The sequence below is a fragment of the Coffea arabica genome, chromosome 10c, assembly GCF_036785885.1.
Source record: "Coffea arabica cultivar ET-39 chromosome 10c, Coffea Arabica ET-39 HiFi, whole genome shotgun sequence".
NCBI lineage: Eukaryota > Viridiplantae > Streptophyta > Magnoliopsida > Gentianales > Rubiaceae > Coffea > Coffea arabica.
Genome location: NC_092329.1, coordinates 13506954 through 13528045, shown reverse-complemented (window position 1 = coordinate 13528045; position 21092 = coordinate 13506954). Strand labels below are relative to the sequence as shown.

The following is a 21092-nucleotide window of genomic DNA, read 5'->3' as shown; positions in this document are numbered from 1 at the left end:
TATTTACTTACACTAAACATCCTCAACTACTCCATTTGGATAACCAAATGTACGATCAGCCAATTGAATTATTATCCCCGTTTCTTTCTTTTTTTGTCAAATGTCAACTTGTATATATATGTAATAAGTTACGGTTATATCTGCACAACAGATTTACAAAAGACTAACAACTGCCAGGAAGTCATTGTGGGCCTCTCTATTAAGCCACACAAGGAAGGATTGCTTCCACCTAGTTTCTTGAATCAAGTTAATAGCTAACTTAGCTAAACCATGGCTACACATGTTCATTTCTTTCCTAATGTGAAAGAAAGTGCATTTCTAATAGGACTGACTTAGCTGTCTGATGTCTTTAATTAGCATGTCCATTGAGGTTAGGCCTTGACATCCTGTATTGATTCTATTCACAACAGCTTTGCAGTCAGAAAGAATCAATAAGGATGCCATGTTTTCCTCTATAGCCTTGCCCAAGGCTGTTCGAATGGCTATAGCCTCCATTTCTGCAGTATCTTTAGCTCCAGGATGTGGGATGGACAATGTTACAAGAATCCTGCCATTGTTAGCTTTAGTAATAATCCCAACTCCTGCTTTAGCTTTGCCTTGGTTCATTCCAGCATCCGTGTACATTACATTGCTATGCTGTTCCATCAGTCCAACTAGCATTCGATGTTTGTTTTCTGGCTGAGAACTCTCTTCATTGGCCATCTTAACATCTCTTCTAGCCTCATCATATTCCATCCATTCCTCCACAGCTTTTTTGGATACTTGGTGCCCCTCCTTCAATTCCTGGTTAAAACACCACTCATTCCTTGCCTTCCAGATTTGCCAGAGGAAGTTAGTTGTGATTTCAATGTGTTTAATCCCATCATTCCTTGATCTAGCTTCCTGCATCTGTTCCCGCCATTTCCAAAAGTTCCAATTATGATCTCTGATGTCGTCCCATGAAATAGGAAAAGCTGTCCATGCCCGCTCTCTAGCCTTGCACTTAAGCAAGGCATGTTTAATTGTTTCTTGTTCTTCCCCACAGCACTTGCATAGTAGATCCCCCTTGCCAGTCCTTCTAAAAATTTCCTCGTTAGTTGGGAGGATGCAATGGAGACATTTCCACAAGAAGTGTTTGATTTTATGTTTGATGTTCAGTCCCCACAATTGATTCCATACCTTAGACCTTTTTTTGTTTGTGCTGGAGTTTACTTGTGGTCTATTCATCTCTGTCAACTCCTTGATTTTGTCTTTAGCCCTCGCATACCCAGATTTAGTGGAGTAGAACCCATTTGCAGTTTATCTCCATTTGTATCTGTCTTTTTTTTTTAAATAAGTTTTGAGGGATTAACATAATTGCCTCTGCTTCCTCCTTTGAGAACAAAGCTGTGATGAGGTCCTTGTTCCATTGATTCCTCTTGATCAAATTGCAGACCTTGGTCATATGACCTCCAACTGGTTTTGGAAAAGTGACTTTTCCAATCTTTAAGCATTCTACCCATCTATTGTCCTAGATATCCACTGTTGCACCATCCCCCACTTGCTTCCAAACCCCACTTTCTAGCAACTCTAATGAGCTATGCAAGCTTTGCCATATCCAAGAAGCTCCCGCCTTTACTTTGGACTAAAAAATGTTAGATTTAGGAAAATATTTTCTTTTCATTACTTTGCTCACCAACAAGTTGGGACAAATGAGAAGCCTCCATGCTTGTTTGGCTAACAATGCTTCATTAAAGCAGAGTAAATCCCTAAACCCAAGTCCCCCATTCTTTTTCCTTTCCGCTATATCAGTCCATTTCTTCCAGTGCATTCTTTTTTCCCCCTGGTCATTTCCCTACCAGAATCTAGCCATCATCCCCTTAACTCTTTGCAGAGGCTCTTTGATAGTCTAAATATTGACATAGCATAAGAGGGGAGTGCAAGAGCAACCGATTTGAGTAGCACATCTTTCCTTGTATTACTCAGTAGTTTACCTTTCCAGTTCTGAATCCTTGACATCATATTTTCTTTAATGAACCTAAACACACTATTTTTGGACCTTCCAACAACTAATGGTATGCCCAAGTATTTCCCTTGCGAAACCTGTTGGATTTCTCCTAGTTTCTGCAGCACCTCAGTCTTTTCTCTCTCACTTGAATTTTTGCTGAAGAAGACAGCTGATTTGTTGATGTTAACTTGTTGTCCAGAAGCTTTTCCATAACTTGTTTTCTTTGTGTCCTGCTTCATTACTATTAGCTTTACAGAAGATTAGAGAACCATCAGCAAAGAATAAATGAGAAACATAGGGGCCCTGCCATGAAATTTTAACTCCTGTAATTTGATTGTTTCTGATAGCATTATTTAGGAGGTTAGAAAGGCCTTCAGCACAGAACAGAAGGTAAGGGGATCCCCTTGTCTAATCCTTCTAGATGGTCTTACATATCCACGTTTAACACCATTAACATTGAAGGAATAAGACACAGAGGAAAGATAGCCATGAATCCATCTAATCCATAGAGGGGGCAAATCCCATTTTACAGAGGATAGCATAAAGAAATTTCCATTCGACTCTATCATAGACTTTAGACAAATCAAGTTTTATAGCCATGTACCTATCCCTCCCCTCTCTTTTTGATTTCAGCCAATGCATGTACTCATGAGCAACCATGACATTGTCTAGAATTTGCCTATTATGAACAAAAGCTGTTTGGGAATAACTAATGCAGGAGCTAAGGAGGGGTTTGAGCCTATTCACAAGAATCTTGGAAATGATTTTGTATAAAATATTACATAACCTGATGGGCCTAAAATGAGCAAGGTTCAGGGGGTTGTCTATTTTAGGAATGAGGGTAACCAGGGTCTCATTAATAGCTTTTGAAAGAAATCCAGTATACAAGAAGCTTTGAATAGTGTCCATTACATCTATTTTAATGATATTCTAGAACCTTTGGAAGAAAATAGGGGACATACCGTCTAGGCTGGGAGATTTGTTTGGATGCATGGAGAAAACTACAATTTTGACTTCCTTCTCGGTTACAGGTCTGGTAAGCTGCAAATTCATCTGCTCGGTGATAGTCCTAGGAATACCATTTAGAATCTCCTCAAAATCTGAACGCTGTGAAAATGTGAAGAGTTGGTCGTAGAATTGAGTAATTTTCACCCCTATTTCATCATCGGTTGTACACCACCCTCCCTGATCCTTCTCAAGTCTGGATATTCTGTTCCTTTTCCTTCTGTTACCCACACAAGCATGGAAATATGCCCTATTCTTGCCACCACTTTGAAGCCATTTGGTTCTTGCTCTTTGGCTCTAAAAAAGTTCCTCTTGCTTATAGGCATCAAACAGTTGCTTCCTGAGTTAATTGAGGGATTCTTTCCTATTAGTCCCATCCCTGGCCCTTGCTGCTTGCATCTCCTCTTTGATCCTTTTAATTTCCTTCCAGCTGTTCAGATTCATCGTTTTACCCCAAGCCGAAAGGGCCATTCTACATTGCTTAATCTTCCTACTGATTCTAAAGCCTTTAGACCCCACTTGATATTTACCCCATGCCTTTGGGATGACATTGTGATCGGACGCTTCATTCTCAATATGTATCACCCTAGCGTCTTTGAACTTTTCACACCATTCTACACTTGCAGAAACTCTGTCCAATCTCTGTTTTATCTCGCCCTCCTCTTCACATAGGTTACTCCAAATCCACGGGAGGCCTTCAAAACCAATATCCAGCAGCTTATTTTTGTTGATGAAATTTTTGAAATCAGTGAAAGTCCAGTTGGGCGGAGTTCTACGTCCCCATTTCTCTTCGTTAGAAGAAATGTCATTAAAGTTCCCAATTACAACTTTATTATTACCCCAGATTTTGTTCCTACTACATAAAATATCCCACTAATTTTTCCTGATTTTATCGCTAGTACTAGCATAAATAAAGATGCCCACCAATTTCCAGTTTCATTATCCCTGTTTCTTTCAAATGTCCTAAATTTATAAAATCATAAATTGATTTAGGCATCACATTAATAGAAACCCCTAAATCTAGCATGGCATTTTTAATCTTAGAATATCCAATCTTATAGGGAATAGTAAACATACCTAGATCCCCACATTTTGGCAGTAGCTTCCTTTGCAGTACGGCCGACATGTTCTCCCCTACCACAACTCATTTATCTGCCCTCAGCTTCCTTTTGTTAACACACAAGTCCTTCAAGAACTTTGCATACTTGAACACCTGTTTGATCGCGTCCAATAGAGGGATGTTTACTTGCACTTTACGGAACACGTCCAGGATTTCTTTTTCCTTCTCTGCCTACTTTGTTTTTTCCAACTTGCAAGGAAAATGAGCTAGATTAGGTTTAATAGGAATTAGAGGAGTAAATGTTAACTTAGGGCCTTTGCGAATGCGCCCTTCTTCTTTAATCTCCTTTTCTATCTCCTCCTCGTTTTTGCTTTTTGGATTCGTTAACTTAAGCCTCTCCACTTCCTTGCCATTTCTCAATGTCATGGCACTTATATTCTTGGGATTTGCCTCGGGTTGCGATGGCAATTTTTAAAAAATGTGAGATTCCAGGCGATTAATTGCAGTTGCCATGTGACTTATTTGAATCTCCAAATTTTTCATGCCCGATCTAGTTTTCAACATGCCCGCTTTAGTTTTCATTTGAAATTGAGCAGTACTTGTGGCCAGATTCTTGACAATGTCTTCCAAAGAGTCTCCTGAATCTGCAAACGAAAGTTGAGACTTTGCTTGCCATGGTTGCTGAAATCCTGGAGGATGATTCACAAATGAGTTCTGCGGCTTGTTCCCGTAACTGAAGTTGGGATGGGCTCTTCAATCAAGATTGTACATGTTTGAATACAGGTCATATTGCCTACGAGGCGCGGGCACGCCTCTAGCCATATTTACTTATTCAGCTCCATCTTCTTGCAAAATGGGACATATATCTGTGGAGTGGCCCACGTTTGTACAAATTCCACAGGCTTTCGCTCGCTGCGCATTCCCCACAGCTAGTTGCCTGACAAAAGACGTCAACTCCGACAGTTGCTGTTGAATAGATGATGTCTCTACCTTGTTGACCCTGCGGGTAGGGTTACTTTCACAGAAGGCAAATTGCTAAGAATTCTCTGTCATTACTTCAATAAGTTCCCATGCTTCTCTTGGTGTTTTATTCACCAGTGCTTCTCCACTCGAAGCGTTAATAATACTTCTGTCAGATGATTGCATCCCCTCATAGAAGTACAGGATCAATAGTTATTCACTAATTTAATGTTGAGGACATCTAGTGCACAACTTATTGAATCTTTCCCAATAGTCATAGAAAGACTCCCCGGGGTACTGTTTGATGCTGCATATCTCTTTCCTTAGACTTGCTGCCCGAGATACAGGGAAGAATTTTTCTGAAAATTTTTCTTTCAACTGTGCCCATGTTGTGATACTACCTGCGGGTAGGTAATATAGCCAATCTTTCGCTGCATCTTTGAAAGAGAAAGGGAATGCTTTAAGTTTAATTTGCTCTTCAATAACCCCAAGAGAGTTCATGCTAGAATATACCATTTCTAATTCTTGGATGTGTTTATGGAGTTCGTCACTAGAGAGACCATGGAACGAGGGTAAGAGGTGAATTAATCCTGATTTTAACTCAAAGGAAGTATTCTCAGCCAGAGTTGGGAATGTAATGCACAAAGGCTGGTGGGTCAACTCCGAGGCAACCAGCTCCCTTAGTGTTTGGTTGTTGGCCATGCTAATTTCGTCTTCTTCAGAATCGTATACAGTAAATGACTGTCCCTATTTGCGTCTCTTGGTCTCTTGTTTTCGCCCACACGCTGTCTTCTCAACCTCAAGGTCATATATCAATTCACCTATACGAGAAGAACGAGACATAAACTAGCAAAAATATCATAAATAAAATGAAATCAAAAAGAGACAAATAATTCAAGCACCAGTCCCCGGCAACGGTGCCAAAGATTGACAAGTGTCGAGTCTGTACAACAATAATAAAAAAAACCTAACTACCACCAAAAGCAGTCAATAATCAATTCCAGGTACTGGAGCGGGGATTCTGGATATGCAATGGGTTACTTGATTTATCCTGACTCTGAAGTATTTGCTTAATCCGATATACCAGAATTGATGAACTGACAAATTACTAACTAGTAGACAGTGGCAAGTAGGATCGTCTCCTCAAGGACTGGAAAAAAGTTCATCTCTTTTTAAGTCAAGACCAACAGGGGGGTTTAAGGGTTAAATGCTAACGAATTGCTAACTAAATAAATTAACTGTGAAAAATAATTAATTGAGAGAAATAATTGGAAAAACTCTAGCCAAGGGTACACTTTAGAAATGGTTCTTGCAACTGATCATTGATTCAAATATAATCCTAACATTCATTAAAGTAGATTTTTAACTGCCGATACGATCTGACAGTCAGTCTCTCCTTACTGTTTCGATAGTCAAGGAACGACAATTGACTATTTTCTTAATTTAGGAATAACCCTAAGTACGACCATAGGATATAATTCCTCAATTGCATTAGAAACTAGAGAAACTCTATTCTAATCAATAAACACGCTACGAGAGTTTATTTAAACTAGATTGTATGTTTCCCTGACATAAATCCAATTATGTCAGTTGCTATTGGGACAAAGGTAATCGAACAATTCCGGATTCAACTACCCCCCATTATCAAATAGACTATGTGAATAATTAAATATTGCACATCTATTCAATCATACACAATAGCCACAACCATTAAAAACAAAAAACATACAAATACCAATAAATAAAGGAAACAATTAAAATAATTTTCCATTGACTAGAATTATGAATTAATTCTCCATAATTGGAGAACTGGCCATGCGAAGAAGTGTCTTCAGAAGCTTACAATTGTTGTCTTACAAATTCGGTCCAAGAAAGAAAAGTAAAAGACGAAAATAAAGACTAAAGCAATTGTCCTCTCGTGTCCTCCCCAAAAGTCGGCCAAAGGAGAGAAAAAATAAAGACCAAGTACCATCCCTCACATTTCTAGCCACCCAAAAAATGGAAGCAGATTGTCTGACGATTTCTTTCCTACTTTGACTCCTAATTGATTGGTATTCTAATATCAATCAACTTCTTAGAATAAAACCCTATTACAAGTCAACTTTCTCAACTTTCCTTTTTCTTGGGAGTGGACCACTAGCTTCCTAATTTGTAGCCAACTACTTGATATATTTTTGGAAGCCTCGCACGTGCAATAAATCCCAAGAATCCAGACTTGAAAGCTGGAATTAGGTGTGCCAGCGCCTAACTATCAGAAAGTTTTGTGGAATTGATTTTCATCACCTTTTCTTCACCAATTTCTGCAATTAACACCAAGCACAAAATCTAAGTAGAATCTACCAAATAGTGCAATATTTAGTCCAAACAACTATGGAATATTAGTGAAATAACCCACTAAAACGCACCCCATCAGCAACTCAAGGTGTTGGCCCAACGCTTCCCTCACTAGCGAAGCTGTGACCATCACCATTGTCTCCAGGAGGAGGACGGGGCGGAGGAACGATGCTTAAATGATGCTCTATTCGTCGCATCCTAACATTTTAAGAATCTAGGCGAGCATCGATGCGATCATGTCGATCAATGACTTGAGTCTGATGGCAGTCTAGAATATTGAAGAGGCACTGCCAGTTGGAGAGCTGTGGAGGTAGAAGAGGTGGCGGCAGCGGTGGGGTAGAAGTAGATGGCCCGGCAGAAGTAAAGGGACCTGCAGAAGTAGAAGGACTGGCCCCTCCTTGCTCGGTGTAGCCAGGTTATCTTGATCGATCTCCCCTTGGGCGAGGTAATGTAAGGACCCGAATTTTAATTTTACTTACTTTTATTTCATTTTATTGGCTTATTTAATTATTTATTCACCCGTTTACTCTGAATAATTTATTTCATCCATTTTAAATCCATTTACATGGAACAATGTCTCATTTATATTTTTAAAACGTTTCGTTAGCGAATTTAATTTTTTTGCAGCTCGTTTAGCGAGAAATAGTGAATGCACTTTTTTCGAGGCAAATTCGATCCGAGAGCACATTAATCTTGGAGAACTAAGAATAATTAATGGTAGACTAAAAAAAGTTAATTAAGGAATTGGATGTGAGTGAGTTAAGCTCAATTAGGAGCACTAATTGCTCACTAATCGGTTGTTGACTTTTGGGCACTAAGAACACCTTTATGTCAATCCGTCTTACACCCATCAAATCACCCAATTACTGTGACGACCCCACCGTACTCAGAGGCATACCAAAGGGTTTAGCGGATCGCCTGCCTAGCTCACGTCAGGACTTGATTCCAAAATAGATAAAATAAATTTCACGCTAAAAGAAAGTTCTATATACACTATTACATCTTCAAAAGTTAAGTAAACTATAACATCAAGATACACATACTGCTAGTACCAAAAAGTAAACCCTAAAGAAGTTACTAACTATAACCATCACAACAAATATATATATCTTATTAGTTAACTTATAACAAGTACTAGGGCAAAATCACTTATTCTATAAACCAAAAGTCTATACACCTTTTCGAGCTTTCCCCGCGTTGGCCCCTACTAAGGAAAACAAATGGAATGGAGTAAGTTATATGCTTAGTGAATAATCGGGGATAAAACCGTAAAATCACATCCAAATAAACATGTAACCAAGATATTTCACATCAATAGATAGAAATGTAATATCACAATGGTAGGATACGGGTGGTTTCAAAACCAGTTCAATTCCCCGAACTTGATCATCTGTTGACACTCCGTCAACCAAAATACCCATAGACCGTAGACTCCACTTAAATTTTCTCATTCACCTTATTCACCCCCCGCTGGCCAGTCAACAGCGCATAGCAGCTCGAGCGAAACAAAATAACTTAGCTTTAATCAAAATTTTAACAAAGAACGAAATCCCAAAATTAGCGTGGAACTAATTTCGACCAAACCCCAACTGACTCGAATAGTTCGTCTATCCTTGGAACCGGGTTGGAACCAAGTCCTGAGATATCCAATCTCTCAATAGATGATATCCCTCAACAAAGTACTCACCCCAACAGTACACAGCACAAGGGGTTCAACTCAACTCATGTAATCACCCCAACAGCACACAGCAAAAGGGTGACACTCAACACAAGGCATGTATTCCCACATATTAAATCAAGAACAAAGGATGGGTTTAGATCAGTGAGATAAAGTACACCCCCGCCTAAGTACCCATTTAACATATACAAGGCACTTCGACAATTAGGCCTGTCAATCGGGGCTAATGAGTCGGGCTTTGATGAGTTCAAGTTCAGCTCATTTAATTTGAAACATTTTCGGGTTTCGGGTTCGTAAATGTGAAATTCATACTCATCTCACATAATATTCGGGTTGTGAGTCTTAATCGGATTTAGCTCAATCTCACTTATTACTCCTTAATTTTCTTAATATAATTACTATAACTATTAAGTTGTAAAACTAATTTAACATTTACAAGACTATAATATTAAAACTAAACATGAACAAATAATAGTTCTTAAAAAGTATATAAACCAAAAATTTTTTCAACAATATTTATATTTAATCCATTTAAAATGCATGAAAAATAGTAATAAAACATGCGATCATAAGCCAATACATCTTTAAAAGTTGAAACTTTTTTTTATAATCTTGTGATTTAAATCCAAATATGCTTGATGATTTTTGTGTTTGTAGACCAAAAAAAAATCAACCAATAATATGCTAATACAAAAATTTACTCAACTAATAAGAAAAATTAGAGATTTAGTTATGCATTACTAATATTGGCTCTCAAGAAAGCTCATGAAAGAGTCTTTAGATGTATTTTTGTGTTTTGTAATTTATATATATATTTAGTATTTAGTAAAAATATATTTGGATATATAATTATACATAATATCAAAATATAAATATTATATATATAGGTAATTAAAGGGCCGGACCTATATCGGGTTTGAGTCTAATAAAACCCAAGCTCGGCTCACATTTAATTCGGGCCTAATTTTTAGGCTCAAACTCAGACCGGCTCACTAAATGATCGGGCTCATCGGGTTTTCTGTCGGGCCGATCGAGCCGAGCTCGGGCTGGCCCAGCCCCATTGATAGTCCTATCGACAATTTATCATATAAACCAATCCAATTACTCACTCAAAATAGTTAGCGCGCAAATTAAGGTACTTTATACGGGTCCACCGACTCCGTCCGGTTCGTCACTACATGTGATAGAAGATTATACTCAACTATTAGTCAACCGACTATCACAAATCGAAGTAAGGACTAAAATGGCCAAGACGGCAAAAACGGCAAAGAAATGTATGCGCGCGTGCGCGGAAATGAAAACGGTATAAAAATGAGTTACACGGTTTTGACCATAACCAGAGATCTGGTTATCCGATCAAGGTGTACTAGGTAGCGTCTCGAAACTAAGACAAAAAGTTACAACTTTCATGAATACAATTCAACCCAATTTTTAGTGGATCTAGGTCAAATTTACAGATTACAGAACTCGAACTCCAAATGCTAGTTTATATCTCTAGTGAAAATTTGGGCGGCATGTCCCTTGTGTTTACCTATTTTTCAACCATTTATGGCTTCATTATTTTCCTCAAATCAGTCCCAAGGTCACATATAGGCAATGTTACCACAATAACCCTTCAACTAGGCTTAAAATAATCCAATTATAACACAAATCTTAACAAGGCATTCGAAAATCAAGTTTAAAGGCAAATAGCTAAATGACAGATTTGACGTCTTTTGGTGTTTCGGTTACAACTGAAGCTACGTTTCTTGGATTGGTGTAAAATTTATATTGTTTCGAATCTAAGACAGAGAACTACAAATCATATGAAAACATCAACAGCCAATTTGTCCATTTTCAAGGTCAAAATGTGACATCTCAGAGGAAAACAAAAACTGTCCGCAACACTGTACATCTTCCCAAAATTTCAGCACACAAGCCTTCCAAGCACCAAAAGGTAAATTTAATCGGTTTGGTTCGGTTGATTTCAGTTCAACAAGGAAGAAATAAGGTTGGAGTTGAAGTTGTTTTACTCTCTTTTCCCACTCTTATTTTCGGCCAAAATGGAAGAAAAATGGAAGAGAATGGAGCGAAGAAGAAAGATAAGAAGGAAGGAAACTCATTTGATCAAAGTTCCATGGATTGCCAACAAGTGTCAACTCAACATGGCTACTTATTTTTTTCTTTAGTCCAAAATTTCGGCTGCTTTAGAAGATATTTTAGGGCTGATTTTGCTCAATTAATAACAAGGAGATTAAGTTAATAAAGTAGTGTTCAAGTGGTGCACTCAATCGGTAACGAACAGTACACATCGGTTCAACCCGATTTTCCTTGTTTCGCACGTACAAGGGTTTTAACTTATAATTCCCTAACTTATTATTATTACTTCTAATCACACATATTTCTTATCTAAAACTCACTCTTACTCAACAAATTAAGTACACATACCTTACCAAGTGATCACACCACAAAAATGCACCAAAGACACACCAAAAGCCCTAATATGCACAAAAACCCTAACTACTACCCTTCATTTAGAAAAATCATAACTTGAGTTATAAATATAAAAAATTCATAAAACTTAGCCTGTTAAAATCTATACTTCAAATACTAATTATCTTTAGAAGACACCTCAAAGAGATTCAACTCATAAATTAGTCCAAATTGAGCCATAAGCTATTAAAACTTTCCTATGTTTACTTGTGCAAGGCAGAATTTTCAGTCAAATTTGCCAATTTTCTAGAATTTATAGAGATTGAATCAAACTCTAAATTTTACACCGTAGGAAGCTCTATGAATTTAGTTTCAAATGCAACAAATGGAACTCAATTCCGCCTTTCTTATACGAAGTTATAGCCAATTTCCCAAAGCTACGTAGAGCCTCTAGCGAAAATTTTTTTATATTTTCTAACAACTTGAGAATATGAAACTTTTCTTAACAAAATTCACTCTCTTGGCTCAAATTCAACCATTAAAGCAACCAAGAATTGCAGGTAAGTGAGTTTACATAAGGATTATAAAGACAAGTAAATTTTTGGGGTCTCACTCTCTCCCCCTTAAAAGAATTTCGTCCTCGAAATTCTAACATTTGCTCGCACAAAACTTGATGCTATAGAATTTTCATCCAACTCTCAAGTGATTTTCTCTTACTCATAGTACTATCACAAGCTTAACTGGAGAGAAAATCTTACCACGTAAAGGCTATGCTAATATGCTAATAATCGAACTACCTTTCTTCATTATTAACCACAAATAGAGCGAGAATTCTTGTTCAAATCCTTTTTCTCAAAATCTCCATACCTAATTCCAAAACTCTCAATCTCGGCACAATAATAATCAAAATCAAGTTCCTATACGGTATCGTAGAAGGGTAGAAAATAGAAAATAAATAGTCAAACAAGAGTTAAAATGAATTCAAAAGAAATACATGTGTAACCATAATCAACACAGGTATGAGAGAAACGAAACAAGCTACAATACTAGTGTCGTAACGTTCACGACGTCCACAACTAGCCATCATCCATAGAAACCCTATCCAGACATGCATGAAATCAGTCCATGACAAAACTCATTGATCCATTCTCCTTGATCAATTCAATCTCAAGTCCAATATTAGAATCTTTCATGCCTTGACGTTTATCATCCAAATATATTTTAAATTCAATCGATATATATACCTTATTCTAGTGCTCTCCACTATTGGTACTCGGGTACAAGAATTTGAAACTAGGAAAATTCACATCTCAGGCCATACGCTCTCAAGTGAAAAGCATCCAAGTTTAAGATTCCTACCTGACATATATATCTAGCTTTCTCAAGTATCATGATAAAGATTTTACTCCTATAACCTTCATGATTCACAACTTACGCTCATGAAAAGCACTAAATCCTTTATACTTATTCATATAATTGGGATCAGATCACCACTTGGGTTAAGCTCACCTCGCGCAGAGACCACGCGAAATAACTTTGATACCACCTGTGACAACCCCACCGTACCCAGAGGTGTACCAAAGGGCTTAGCAGATCGCCTGCCTAGCTCGCGCCAGGACTCGATTCCAAAAACGATAAAATAAATTTCACGCTAAAAGAAAGTTCTATATACACTATTACATCTTCAAAAGTTATATAAACTATTATATCAAGGCACACATACCACTAGTACCAGAAAGTAAATCCTAGAGAAGCTACTAACTATAACCATCACAACAAATATATATATCTTACTAGTCAACTTATAACAAGTACTAGGGCAAAATCACTTATTCTATAAACTAAAAGTCTATACACCTTCCCGAACTTTCCCCGCGTCGGCCCCTGCTAAGGAAAACAAATGGAATGGGGTAAGTTATATGCTTAGTGAATAATCGAGGGTAAAATCATAAAATCACATCCAAATAAACATGTAACCAAGATATTTCACATCAATAGATAGAAATGTAACATCACAATGGCAGGATACGAGTGGCTTCAAAACCAGTTCAATTCTCCGAGCTTAACCACCTGTTGACACTCCATTAACCAAAATACTCATAGACCGTAGACTCCACTTAACTTTCCCCATTTACCTTATCAACATCCGCTGGCCAGTCAATAGTACATAGCAGCTCGAGCGAAACAAAATAACTTAGCTTTAATCAAAGCTTTAACAAAGAACTAAATCCCAAGATTAGCATGGAACTAACTTTGACCAAGCCGCGGCCGGCTCGAATAGTTCGTCTATCTTTGGAACCGGGTTGGAACCAAACCCTGAGATATCCAATCTCTCAATAGATGATATCTCTCAACAAAGTATTCACCCTAACAGCACACAACACAAGGAGTTCAACTCAAGTCATGTAATCACCCCAACAGCACATAGCAAAAGAGTGATACTCAACACAAGGCATGTATTCTCATATATTAAATCAAGAACAAAGAATGGGTTTAGATCGAGTGAGATAACACCCTCGCCTAAGTACCCATTTAACATATACAAGATATTTCGACAATTTATCATATAAATCAATCCAATTACTCACTCAAAATAGTTAGCGCACAAATCAAGGTACTTTATACGGGTCCACTGACTCCATCCGATTCGTCACTACCTGTGATAGAAGATTATACTCAACTATTAGTCAACTGACCATCAAAAATGGAAGTAAGGACTAAAATGGCCAAGACGGCAAAAACGGCAAAGAAATGCATGTGCGCGTGCGCGAAAATGAAAACGGTATAAAAATGGGTTACACGGTTTTGACTGTAACCAGAGATCTGGTTATCCGATCAAGGTGTACTAGGCAGCGTTTCGAAGTTAAGACAAAGGGTTACAATTTTCATGAAGACAACTAAACCCAGTTTTTAGTGGATCTAGGTCGAATTTGCAGATTATAGAACTAGAACTCCAAATGCTAGTTTATACCTCTAGTGAAAATTTGGGCGGCATGCCCCTTGTGTTTACCTATTTTTCAGCCATTTATGGCTTCATTATTTTCCTCAAATCAGTCCCAAGATCACACATAGGCAATGGTACCACAATAGCCCTTCAACTAGTCTCAAAATAATCTAATTACAACACAAGTCTTAACAAGGCATCCGGAAATCAAGTTTAAAGGCAAATAGCTAAATGGTAGATTTGACGTCTTTTGGTGTTTCGGTCACAACTAAAGCTATGTTTCTCGGATTGGTGTAAATTTTATATTGTTTCGAAGCTAAGATAGAGAACTACAAATCATATGAAGACATCAATAGCCAATTTGTCCATTTTCAAGGTCAAAATGTGACATCTCAGAGGAAAACAAAAACTATCCGCAACACTGTACATTTGGCAGTCAAGGGTATTTTAATCATTTCATATGCTACAGTGCTCTGATTGAGATGAAATTTTACAGACAACTATATATCATCATTTCCTACAACTTTCATGTTTTGATTTAAGTCTAATTCGGCCTCTAACATGGACGTATGAAGTTGGTCAAAACAAAACAAATTGGTTTCCAAATTCTAGAATTTGCACCTTTACTCTAGCAATTCATATCTAACAAGTACTCTATCATCAAAACCACCAATTACTAGCTCAATAGCATCAATTAATAGGTAAATCACTATAATCAAAGCAGACAATGTAAACCCTAGCTTCATATTCCAACAAATCAATCAAAACTAACCGATTAACCGTCATATGGCAAGATTAAGAGATTCTATCTAAACTTTAACAAGATTAAGAGGAGGAAAAGGAAAGGCAACCATGATACCTTCCAAAAGTCCCTTAAAAGTGAGAAACACACCACTATCTTCCCAAAATTTCAGCACACAAGCCTTCCAAACACCAAAAGGTAAATTTAATCAGTTTGGTTCGGTTGATTTCAGTTCAACAAGGAAGAATCAAGGTTGGAGTTGAAGAGAATGGAGCGAAGAAGAAAGATAAGAAGGAAGGAAACTCATTTGATCAAAGTTCCATGGATTGCCAACAAGTGTCAACTCAAGATGGCTACTTATTTTTTTTCTTTAGTCCAAAATTTCGGTTGCTTTAGGAGATATTTTAGGGCTGATTTTTCTCAATTAATAACAAGGAGATTAAGTTAATAAAGTGGTGTTCAAGTGGTGCACTCAATCGGTAACGAACAGTACACATCGGTTCAACCCGATTTTCCTTGTTTCGCACGTACAAGGGTTTTAACTTATAATTCCCTAACTTATTATTATTACTTCTAATCACACATATTTCTTATCTAAAACTCACTCTTACTCAACAAATTTAGTACACACATCTCACCAAGTAATTACACTACCAAAATGCACCAAAGACATACCAAAAACCCTAATATGCACAAAAATCCTAACTACTACCCTTCATTTAGAAAAATCATAACTTGAGTTATAAATATCAAAAATTCATACAACTTAGCCTGTTAAAACCTATACTTCAAATACTAATTATCTTTAGAAGACACCTCAAAGAGATTCAACTCATAAGTTGGTCCAAATTGAGCCATAAGCTATCACAACTTTCCTATGTTTACTTGTGCAGGGTAAAATTTTTAGTCAAATTTGCCAATTTTTTAGAATTTATAGAGATTGAATAAAACTCTAAATTTTATACCGTAGGAAGCCCTATGAGTCTAGTTTCAAATGCAAGAAACAGAACTCAATTCCGACCTTCCTATACGAAGTTATAGCCAATTTCCCAAAGCTGCGCAGAGCCTCCTGTGAAAATTTTTTTAGATTTTCTAACAACTTGAGAATATGAAACTTTTCTTAACAAAATTCACTCTCTTGGCTCAAATTCAACTATTAAAGCAACCAAGAAACAAAGGTAAGTGATTTCACATAAGAATTATAAAGACAAGTAAATTTCCGGGGTCTCACAATTACCATCCAAAACCTTTCTTCTTTACCTCTCCCTTGGCCGACTCCCCTCCCTCATTTCCAACAAGAAAATTTCAGCTCATTGTCTTCCATTCTTGCTCCACAGAGACACTCCAAATTTGCTTCTTATCTTGGTTCTTCACACAAGCTTGGATGGTGACTTGAACAAGGAAGAAACTTTGGTAATTTAAGAGCTCAAACCCTAGTGTTTAGTCTTCATCTTGGCAGCAAGGTAATCATCCAAAGAAATTTCAACTTTTCCTCTCAAATCTTAGTAGTTAGTTAGTTTAGTTGTTGGACTGTTGATGAGTTCACAAGAACTTTGACATTAGGTAGTGGACTTGAGGTGGCTTTGTAAGCAGTGGCTTTGAGGATTTTGTATGTTTAATTGCTTGTTTGATGCTTATTTTGAGAAGATATGGTTTAGTTTTAGTTGGAAAGTTGGAAAAGAAAGTTAGAAGATGAAAGTTACATGCTGTCCGAATTTTAGCCTGCTGAAACCCTCATGTTAATTTCGAATTTTGATGTTATTTTGGTGCAATAATGCTTGATACATGTTGGTGATTATGTGTAGTAAATATCTCCCAAAAAACTTTTGTATTAGTTGAGTTAAAGTGGGATGAAAGTGAGGATGAATTCTGAAAAATTTTCTGATTAGGAGACCCAACCAATGTTCACGTTTTAGATCATAACTTTCTATTTGGGAGTTGAAATCAAGTGCTATTTGTGGCATCCGAAAATAGACTCCGAGAGCTTTCCGTCGATATAAAATATGCCTCCTAACTCGTTTCCTAGGAGCCGTAGTGAACCGACAAAGATAATTGAGTAGGCGTTTGGTTCGCAACTTGGAATCGGATTCGGATTTGGAATCGGATATCCTGGGTTTGGAATGAGACCATTCATTCCAATACATCTGTTTGGTTCAAGTATCTGGAATGGATATCATTACTACACTTGATGTTTGGTTCGTTGGTTCTTTCGGAATGGAATATAATAAATTTCCAATTTTAACCCTGCTTGTAAAATTGAAAATAGACTTTGTCTTAAGGTTTCAAAAGAAAAAATACATAAACCTTGTTAATAATCTTGTCATATAATTATAAGTTATCATGAGCATAATAATGTAACATATCAATAATTACTTAGAAATAATCATATGACATAAATAATATTTTGTCATTTCATTTTATCAAAAGTAGAAGATATTACATAGAATCCAAACAAAAAATCAACATGTTTATGGCATAACCCAAAAGATCGTGAACAGAGTCACTTCCAAGATAGACAAAAAGTTCCCATCGAGTTTATCACCATGTTCACTAGCCATACTTTTCCAAACATTCATAATAAGGAGCCATACTTCAGAAATTAGATGAAAGATAGAGGAGATTAATGACATATTGCCTTCTCATGTCAGCAAGAAGATTAAAGAACATATTTAGCTTTGCTGCATCTGCTCCTATAATGTTGCCTGCTTTATAAACATCTCCACTTGGTAATCCAAGATTGACCAACTTAGTAGGCAAATTATTGCTTCTATTTACAGCCAACTGTTCACGTTTATCTTCATTTGCCATGACAGCTACCATAGTGGTGAAGTTAGCGGCAATACCCTCCATGAAGGATCCAAACTGTCCCGTTAGTTGTTGAAATTGAACATCAATGGTTGGCTGTGTTGTAGTTGATTTCATCTTTTTTGATGGATTTCCTATTGTAAGTGATGCTTTCTTTTGCTTCTTTGATGAGTTTCTTGAACTCGTTGAAGCTGTTTGTGTTACTGAATTTGCTTCATCATCATCATCACCGTTATCATCATTCGTTAAGTCTACTTGAGCAGCAACCTCTTCCACTTTTTTTTCCATATTTTGGACAGCATCTGCAAAACCTTCAGCAACAACTCCAGTAGCTCTATCTCGCCCATATACTATGTCAAGATCATCCAAATATAAAAACTTAACATCCCAAAGGCCTTTTGCTTCTCTGTGCATCTAAAAAGTAGTAATCAAATAAATAAGCAGAAATTTAAATCTTCATACCATTGAAAATATAAATAATTACTAATACTAAAAATTTATAGTTAGAAGTTTTTTTACCTTACACCAATCTTCATACCATTGCCTTTCACATTGAATCTTTTTTTCAACATCATTCCATTGACAGCCACTTTCTTTACACATGTCAGTGATTGCATGATATCTAGATTTCAACCATTTTACCTTTGACTCCAAGTGTGGAAAAACTTGTTTTTCAAAAGTAGGAAGCTTGCGTAGCATTATCTTGTGTAACTCATTCATGTAGTTGTTTCTGAATCCACCATCCGTCTTCCATAAGGGATCACAAGCTAACTCTTGTAGTGCTTCAATCAATACCTTTACTTCATTATCATTCCAGAAGCACTTGTTTCTTCCTCGTCCCCGAATGCTTTCATCTTTCTCCATCCTATCATAAAATATCATTCTAAATAATTATAAGAATAAACAATAATGTCAACAAATGAACTTTAGTTTAAAAGTAAATATCAATTCACAAATTTACATATTTATTACAACAAACTTTCAAGAAAGAAATTGTCAAATTATGAAGCAAAGTTCATTCAAAGTACAAGTAAATAAAAAATTTGAAATTGTACCAAATAATACACCAAAGATTGCATAATTGGCCAAATAATACCATCAAATGTAGCTCGCCAGGTGGTGAACATTTCTTCAGCTAAATTGTTTCTAAAATTGATCCAGTCATCACTTGGTGTAATAGTTGTTATATACTCCATTTCTCCATCGTTGACATCACTTTCATCCTCTTCACTGTCTGACACTTCACATGGCATTTGTTCTTATGGATCATAGGACATGAACTTTCAAATCAAGTTATGCAATAAACAACATGCCATTATAATTCGTACTTGTGTTCGAATTGTAAAAAATGAAGGTGATGCTAGAATTTTCCATCTTCCTTTTAGTAGTCCAAAACATCTCTCTATCACATTTCTTGCTTTGGAATGCTTCATATTATAAAATTCTTCCAGTGTCTCTGGTCGACGACCATGAAATTCATTATGGTGATATCTTTGCCCTCGAAATGGGGCAAGAAATCCCTTTGCATTGCAATATCCAGCATCCACCAAGTAATAACAACCTTCAAGATTAAATCGTATAGAAATTAATAAAATTTTTCTTGAAGATAATCATATCAGGATACTGGATATTCCAATGATACATTTACCTTGTGGTACTCTAAGACAATTAGGTCTAGAGATAGCATTTCGAAGCACACAACCATCATGTGTAGAACCTTCCCAACCAGGCAAAACATATATAAATCTCATGTTTGGGGAACAAACTCTTAATACATTTGTTGTAATACTTGCTTTTCTTGTTCGATATCTTGGCTTCTGATCACTAGGTGGTGTCACTTTAATTAAAGTCCCATCTAAAGTACCAGGACAGTTCTATTATAGAACCAAACATATCAAATTAGTAACAAAATATGTCGTAAATCAAAGAAAATTTTCATTAAAATTCAAAATATTTATGTCAATTTACAATATACAGTACCTTAAAATATTTCCATCTGTCGTCTGTGCACTCATCAGTAATAGGCTCAAGATTCTCGAGTAGCAACTCATGTAATTTTAATACTGCTAGAAGACAGATTAAATTAGCGACTCACTGTTTCTCCACTTCGCAAAAATGTAAGGCCAATCGTTCTATTTTTTCATGGTGAGCCAAAGTGTAGACAAACATGGCAACAATTTCTTCTGAACTCATGTTTCTTGTGGGTCTCAAACCCCCAAAATCTCTAACCATGTCACATAATATGCAGAATGTGCGTCTATCCATGCGAAGTATACTTATACAATGAATATCACTTTCTCTAGTGATTCTAAATAACCATTGCATTCTCTCATTTTTTTTTCTTCTTTAGATTTTATTGAACCTCTCACATTGTACAAATATACCAAAGTCTCATGGTACCACATCATGAAAACCACAATGAAAGTCATAAGCATTGCAGACATAATTCAATAATTGCGCATTCGCTTTCATCTTCTATTTGTAATAGGAAGACGTGCCATTTATCTACAATAGACAGTTACAAGAATAAATAAAATTCTATTTCAAAAAATATATAATTCTATGATATAAATAATTGTATTGAAGAAAATTACATGTCCAAAGAGGATTATGTCCAAAGAGAATGATACATACATGGAGAGTAAATAAAAACTTGTAGAAAAATGAATTCCAACCTCATTTGTTTAATTTTTTAGAATATTGTGCTGTAGGACCTCAATATTACCTAAAAAAAGCAGGAAAATTTTGTACCTACTAGATCTAGGTGGTCAAACATCATAGCTAGTTACGAACTAGGCACACTTGAGAACAAGCACTTGATCCCATTTTATTTTAGCGTGTGAATCTGAAGAATTTAGGCATGAGCCATTAATTGCTTGGCAGTTGGATTTGACTACGTAGTTGTTTCTGTGAGGACTCGCAAAAATTTACTTATTTAAAATTTCTATTTCTAACTTATTTAATTATTTATTTGGTCATTTACTCAGAATATTTTATTTTGATCTTTTATTACTCAATTACATAGAATAATAGCTCACATGTATTTTTAAAGTGACTCGTTTCAAAATTTAATTTTTAGAAACTCATTAAGTGAGAATAGCGAATATGCGTTTGGAGACAATAATCGAATCGAGGACACAATAAGCTTGAAAAATTGGAGACTTGTACATTAGTCTTGAAATGGGT

At 36.4% G+C, this 21092-nt stretch overlaps 2 protein-coding genes and 1 non-coding gene across 3 annotated transcripts; 1 reads left to right on the top strand and 2 right to left on the bottom strand.

Moving 5' to 3' along the window:
- Window positions 1-318: 318 nt before the first annotated feature.
- Window positions 319-888, bottom strand: LOC140015810 (uncharacterized). Its single transcript, XM_072068631.1, has one exon. The coding sequence runs from the start codon at window positions 886-888 to the stop codon at window positions 319-321; it is 570 nt and encodes a 189-aa protein (XP_071924732.1).
- Window positions 889-1830: 942 nt separating this feature from the next.
- LOC140015809 (uncharacterized) lies at window positions 1831-4119 on the bottom strand. The gene is made up of 6 exons (XM_072068630.1): window positions 4049-4119; window positions 2929-3191; window positions 2754-2829; window positions 2571-2645; window positions 2398-2464; window positions 1831-2214 (listed from the first exon to the last, which is right to left on the bottom strand). Exons 1-6 carry the CDS (start codon window positions 4117-4119, stop codon window positions 1831-1833), a joined length of 936 nt encoding a protein of 311 aa, XP_071924731.1.
- Window positions 4120-5214: 1095 nt separating this feature from the next.
- LOC140016345 (small nucleolar RNA R71) lies at window positions 5215-5321 on the top strand. Its single transcript, XR_011822739.1, has one exon. It is a non-coding gene; the product is annotated as a small nucleolar RNA R71 (small nucleolar RNA).
- The last annotated feature ends 15771 nt before the right edge of the window (window positions 5322-21092 follow it).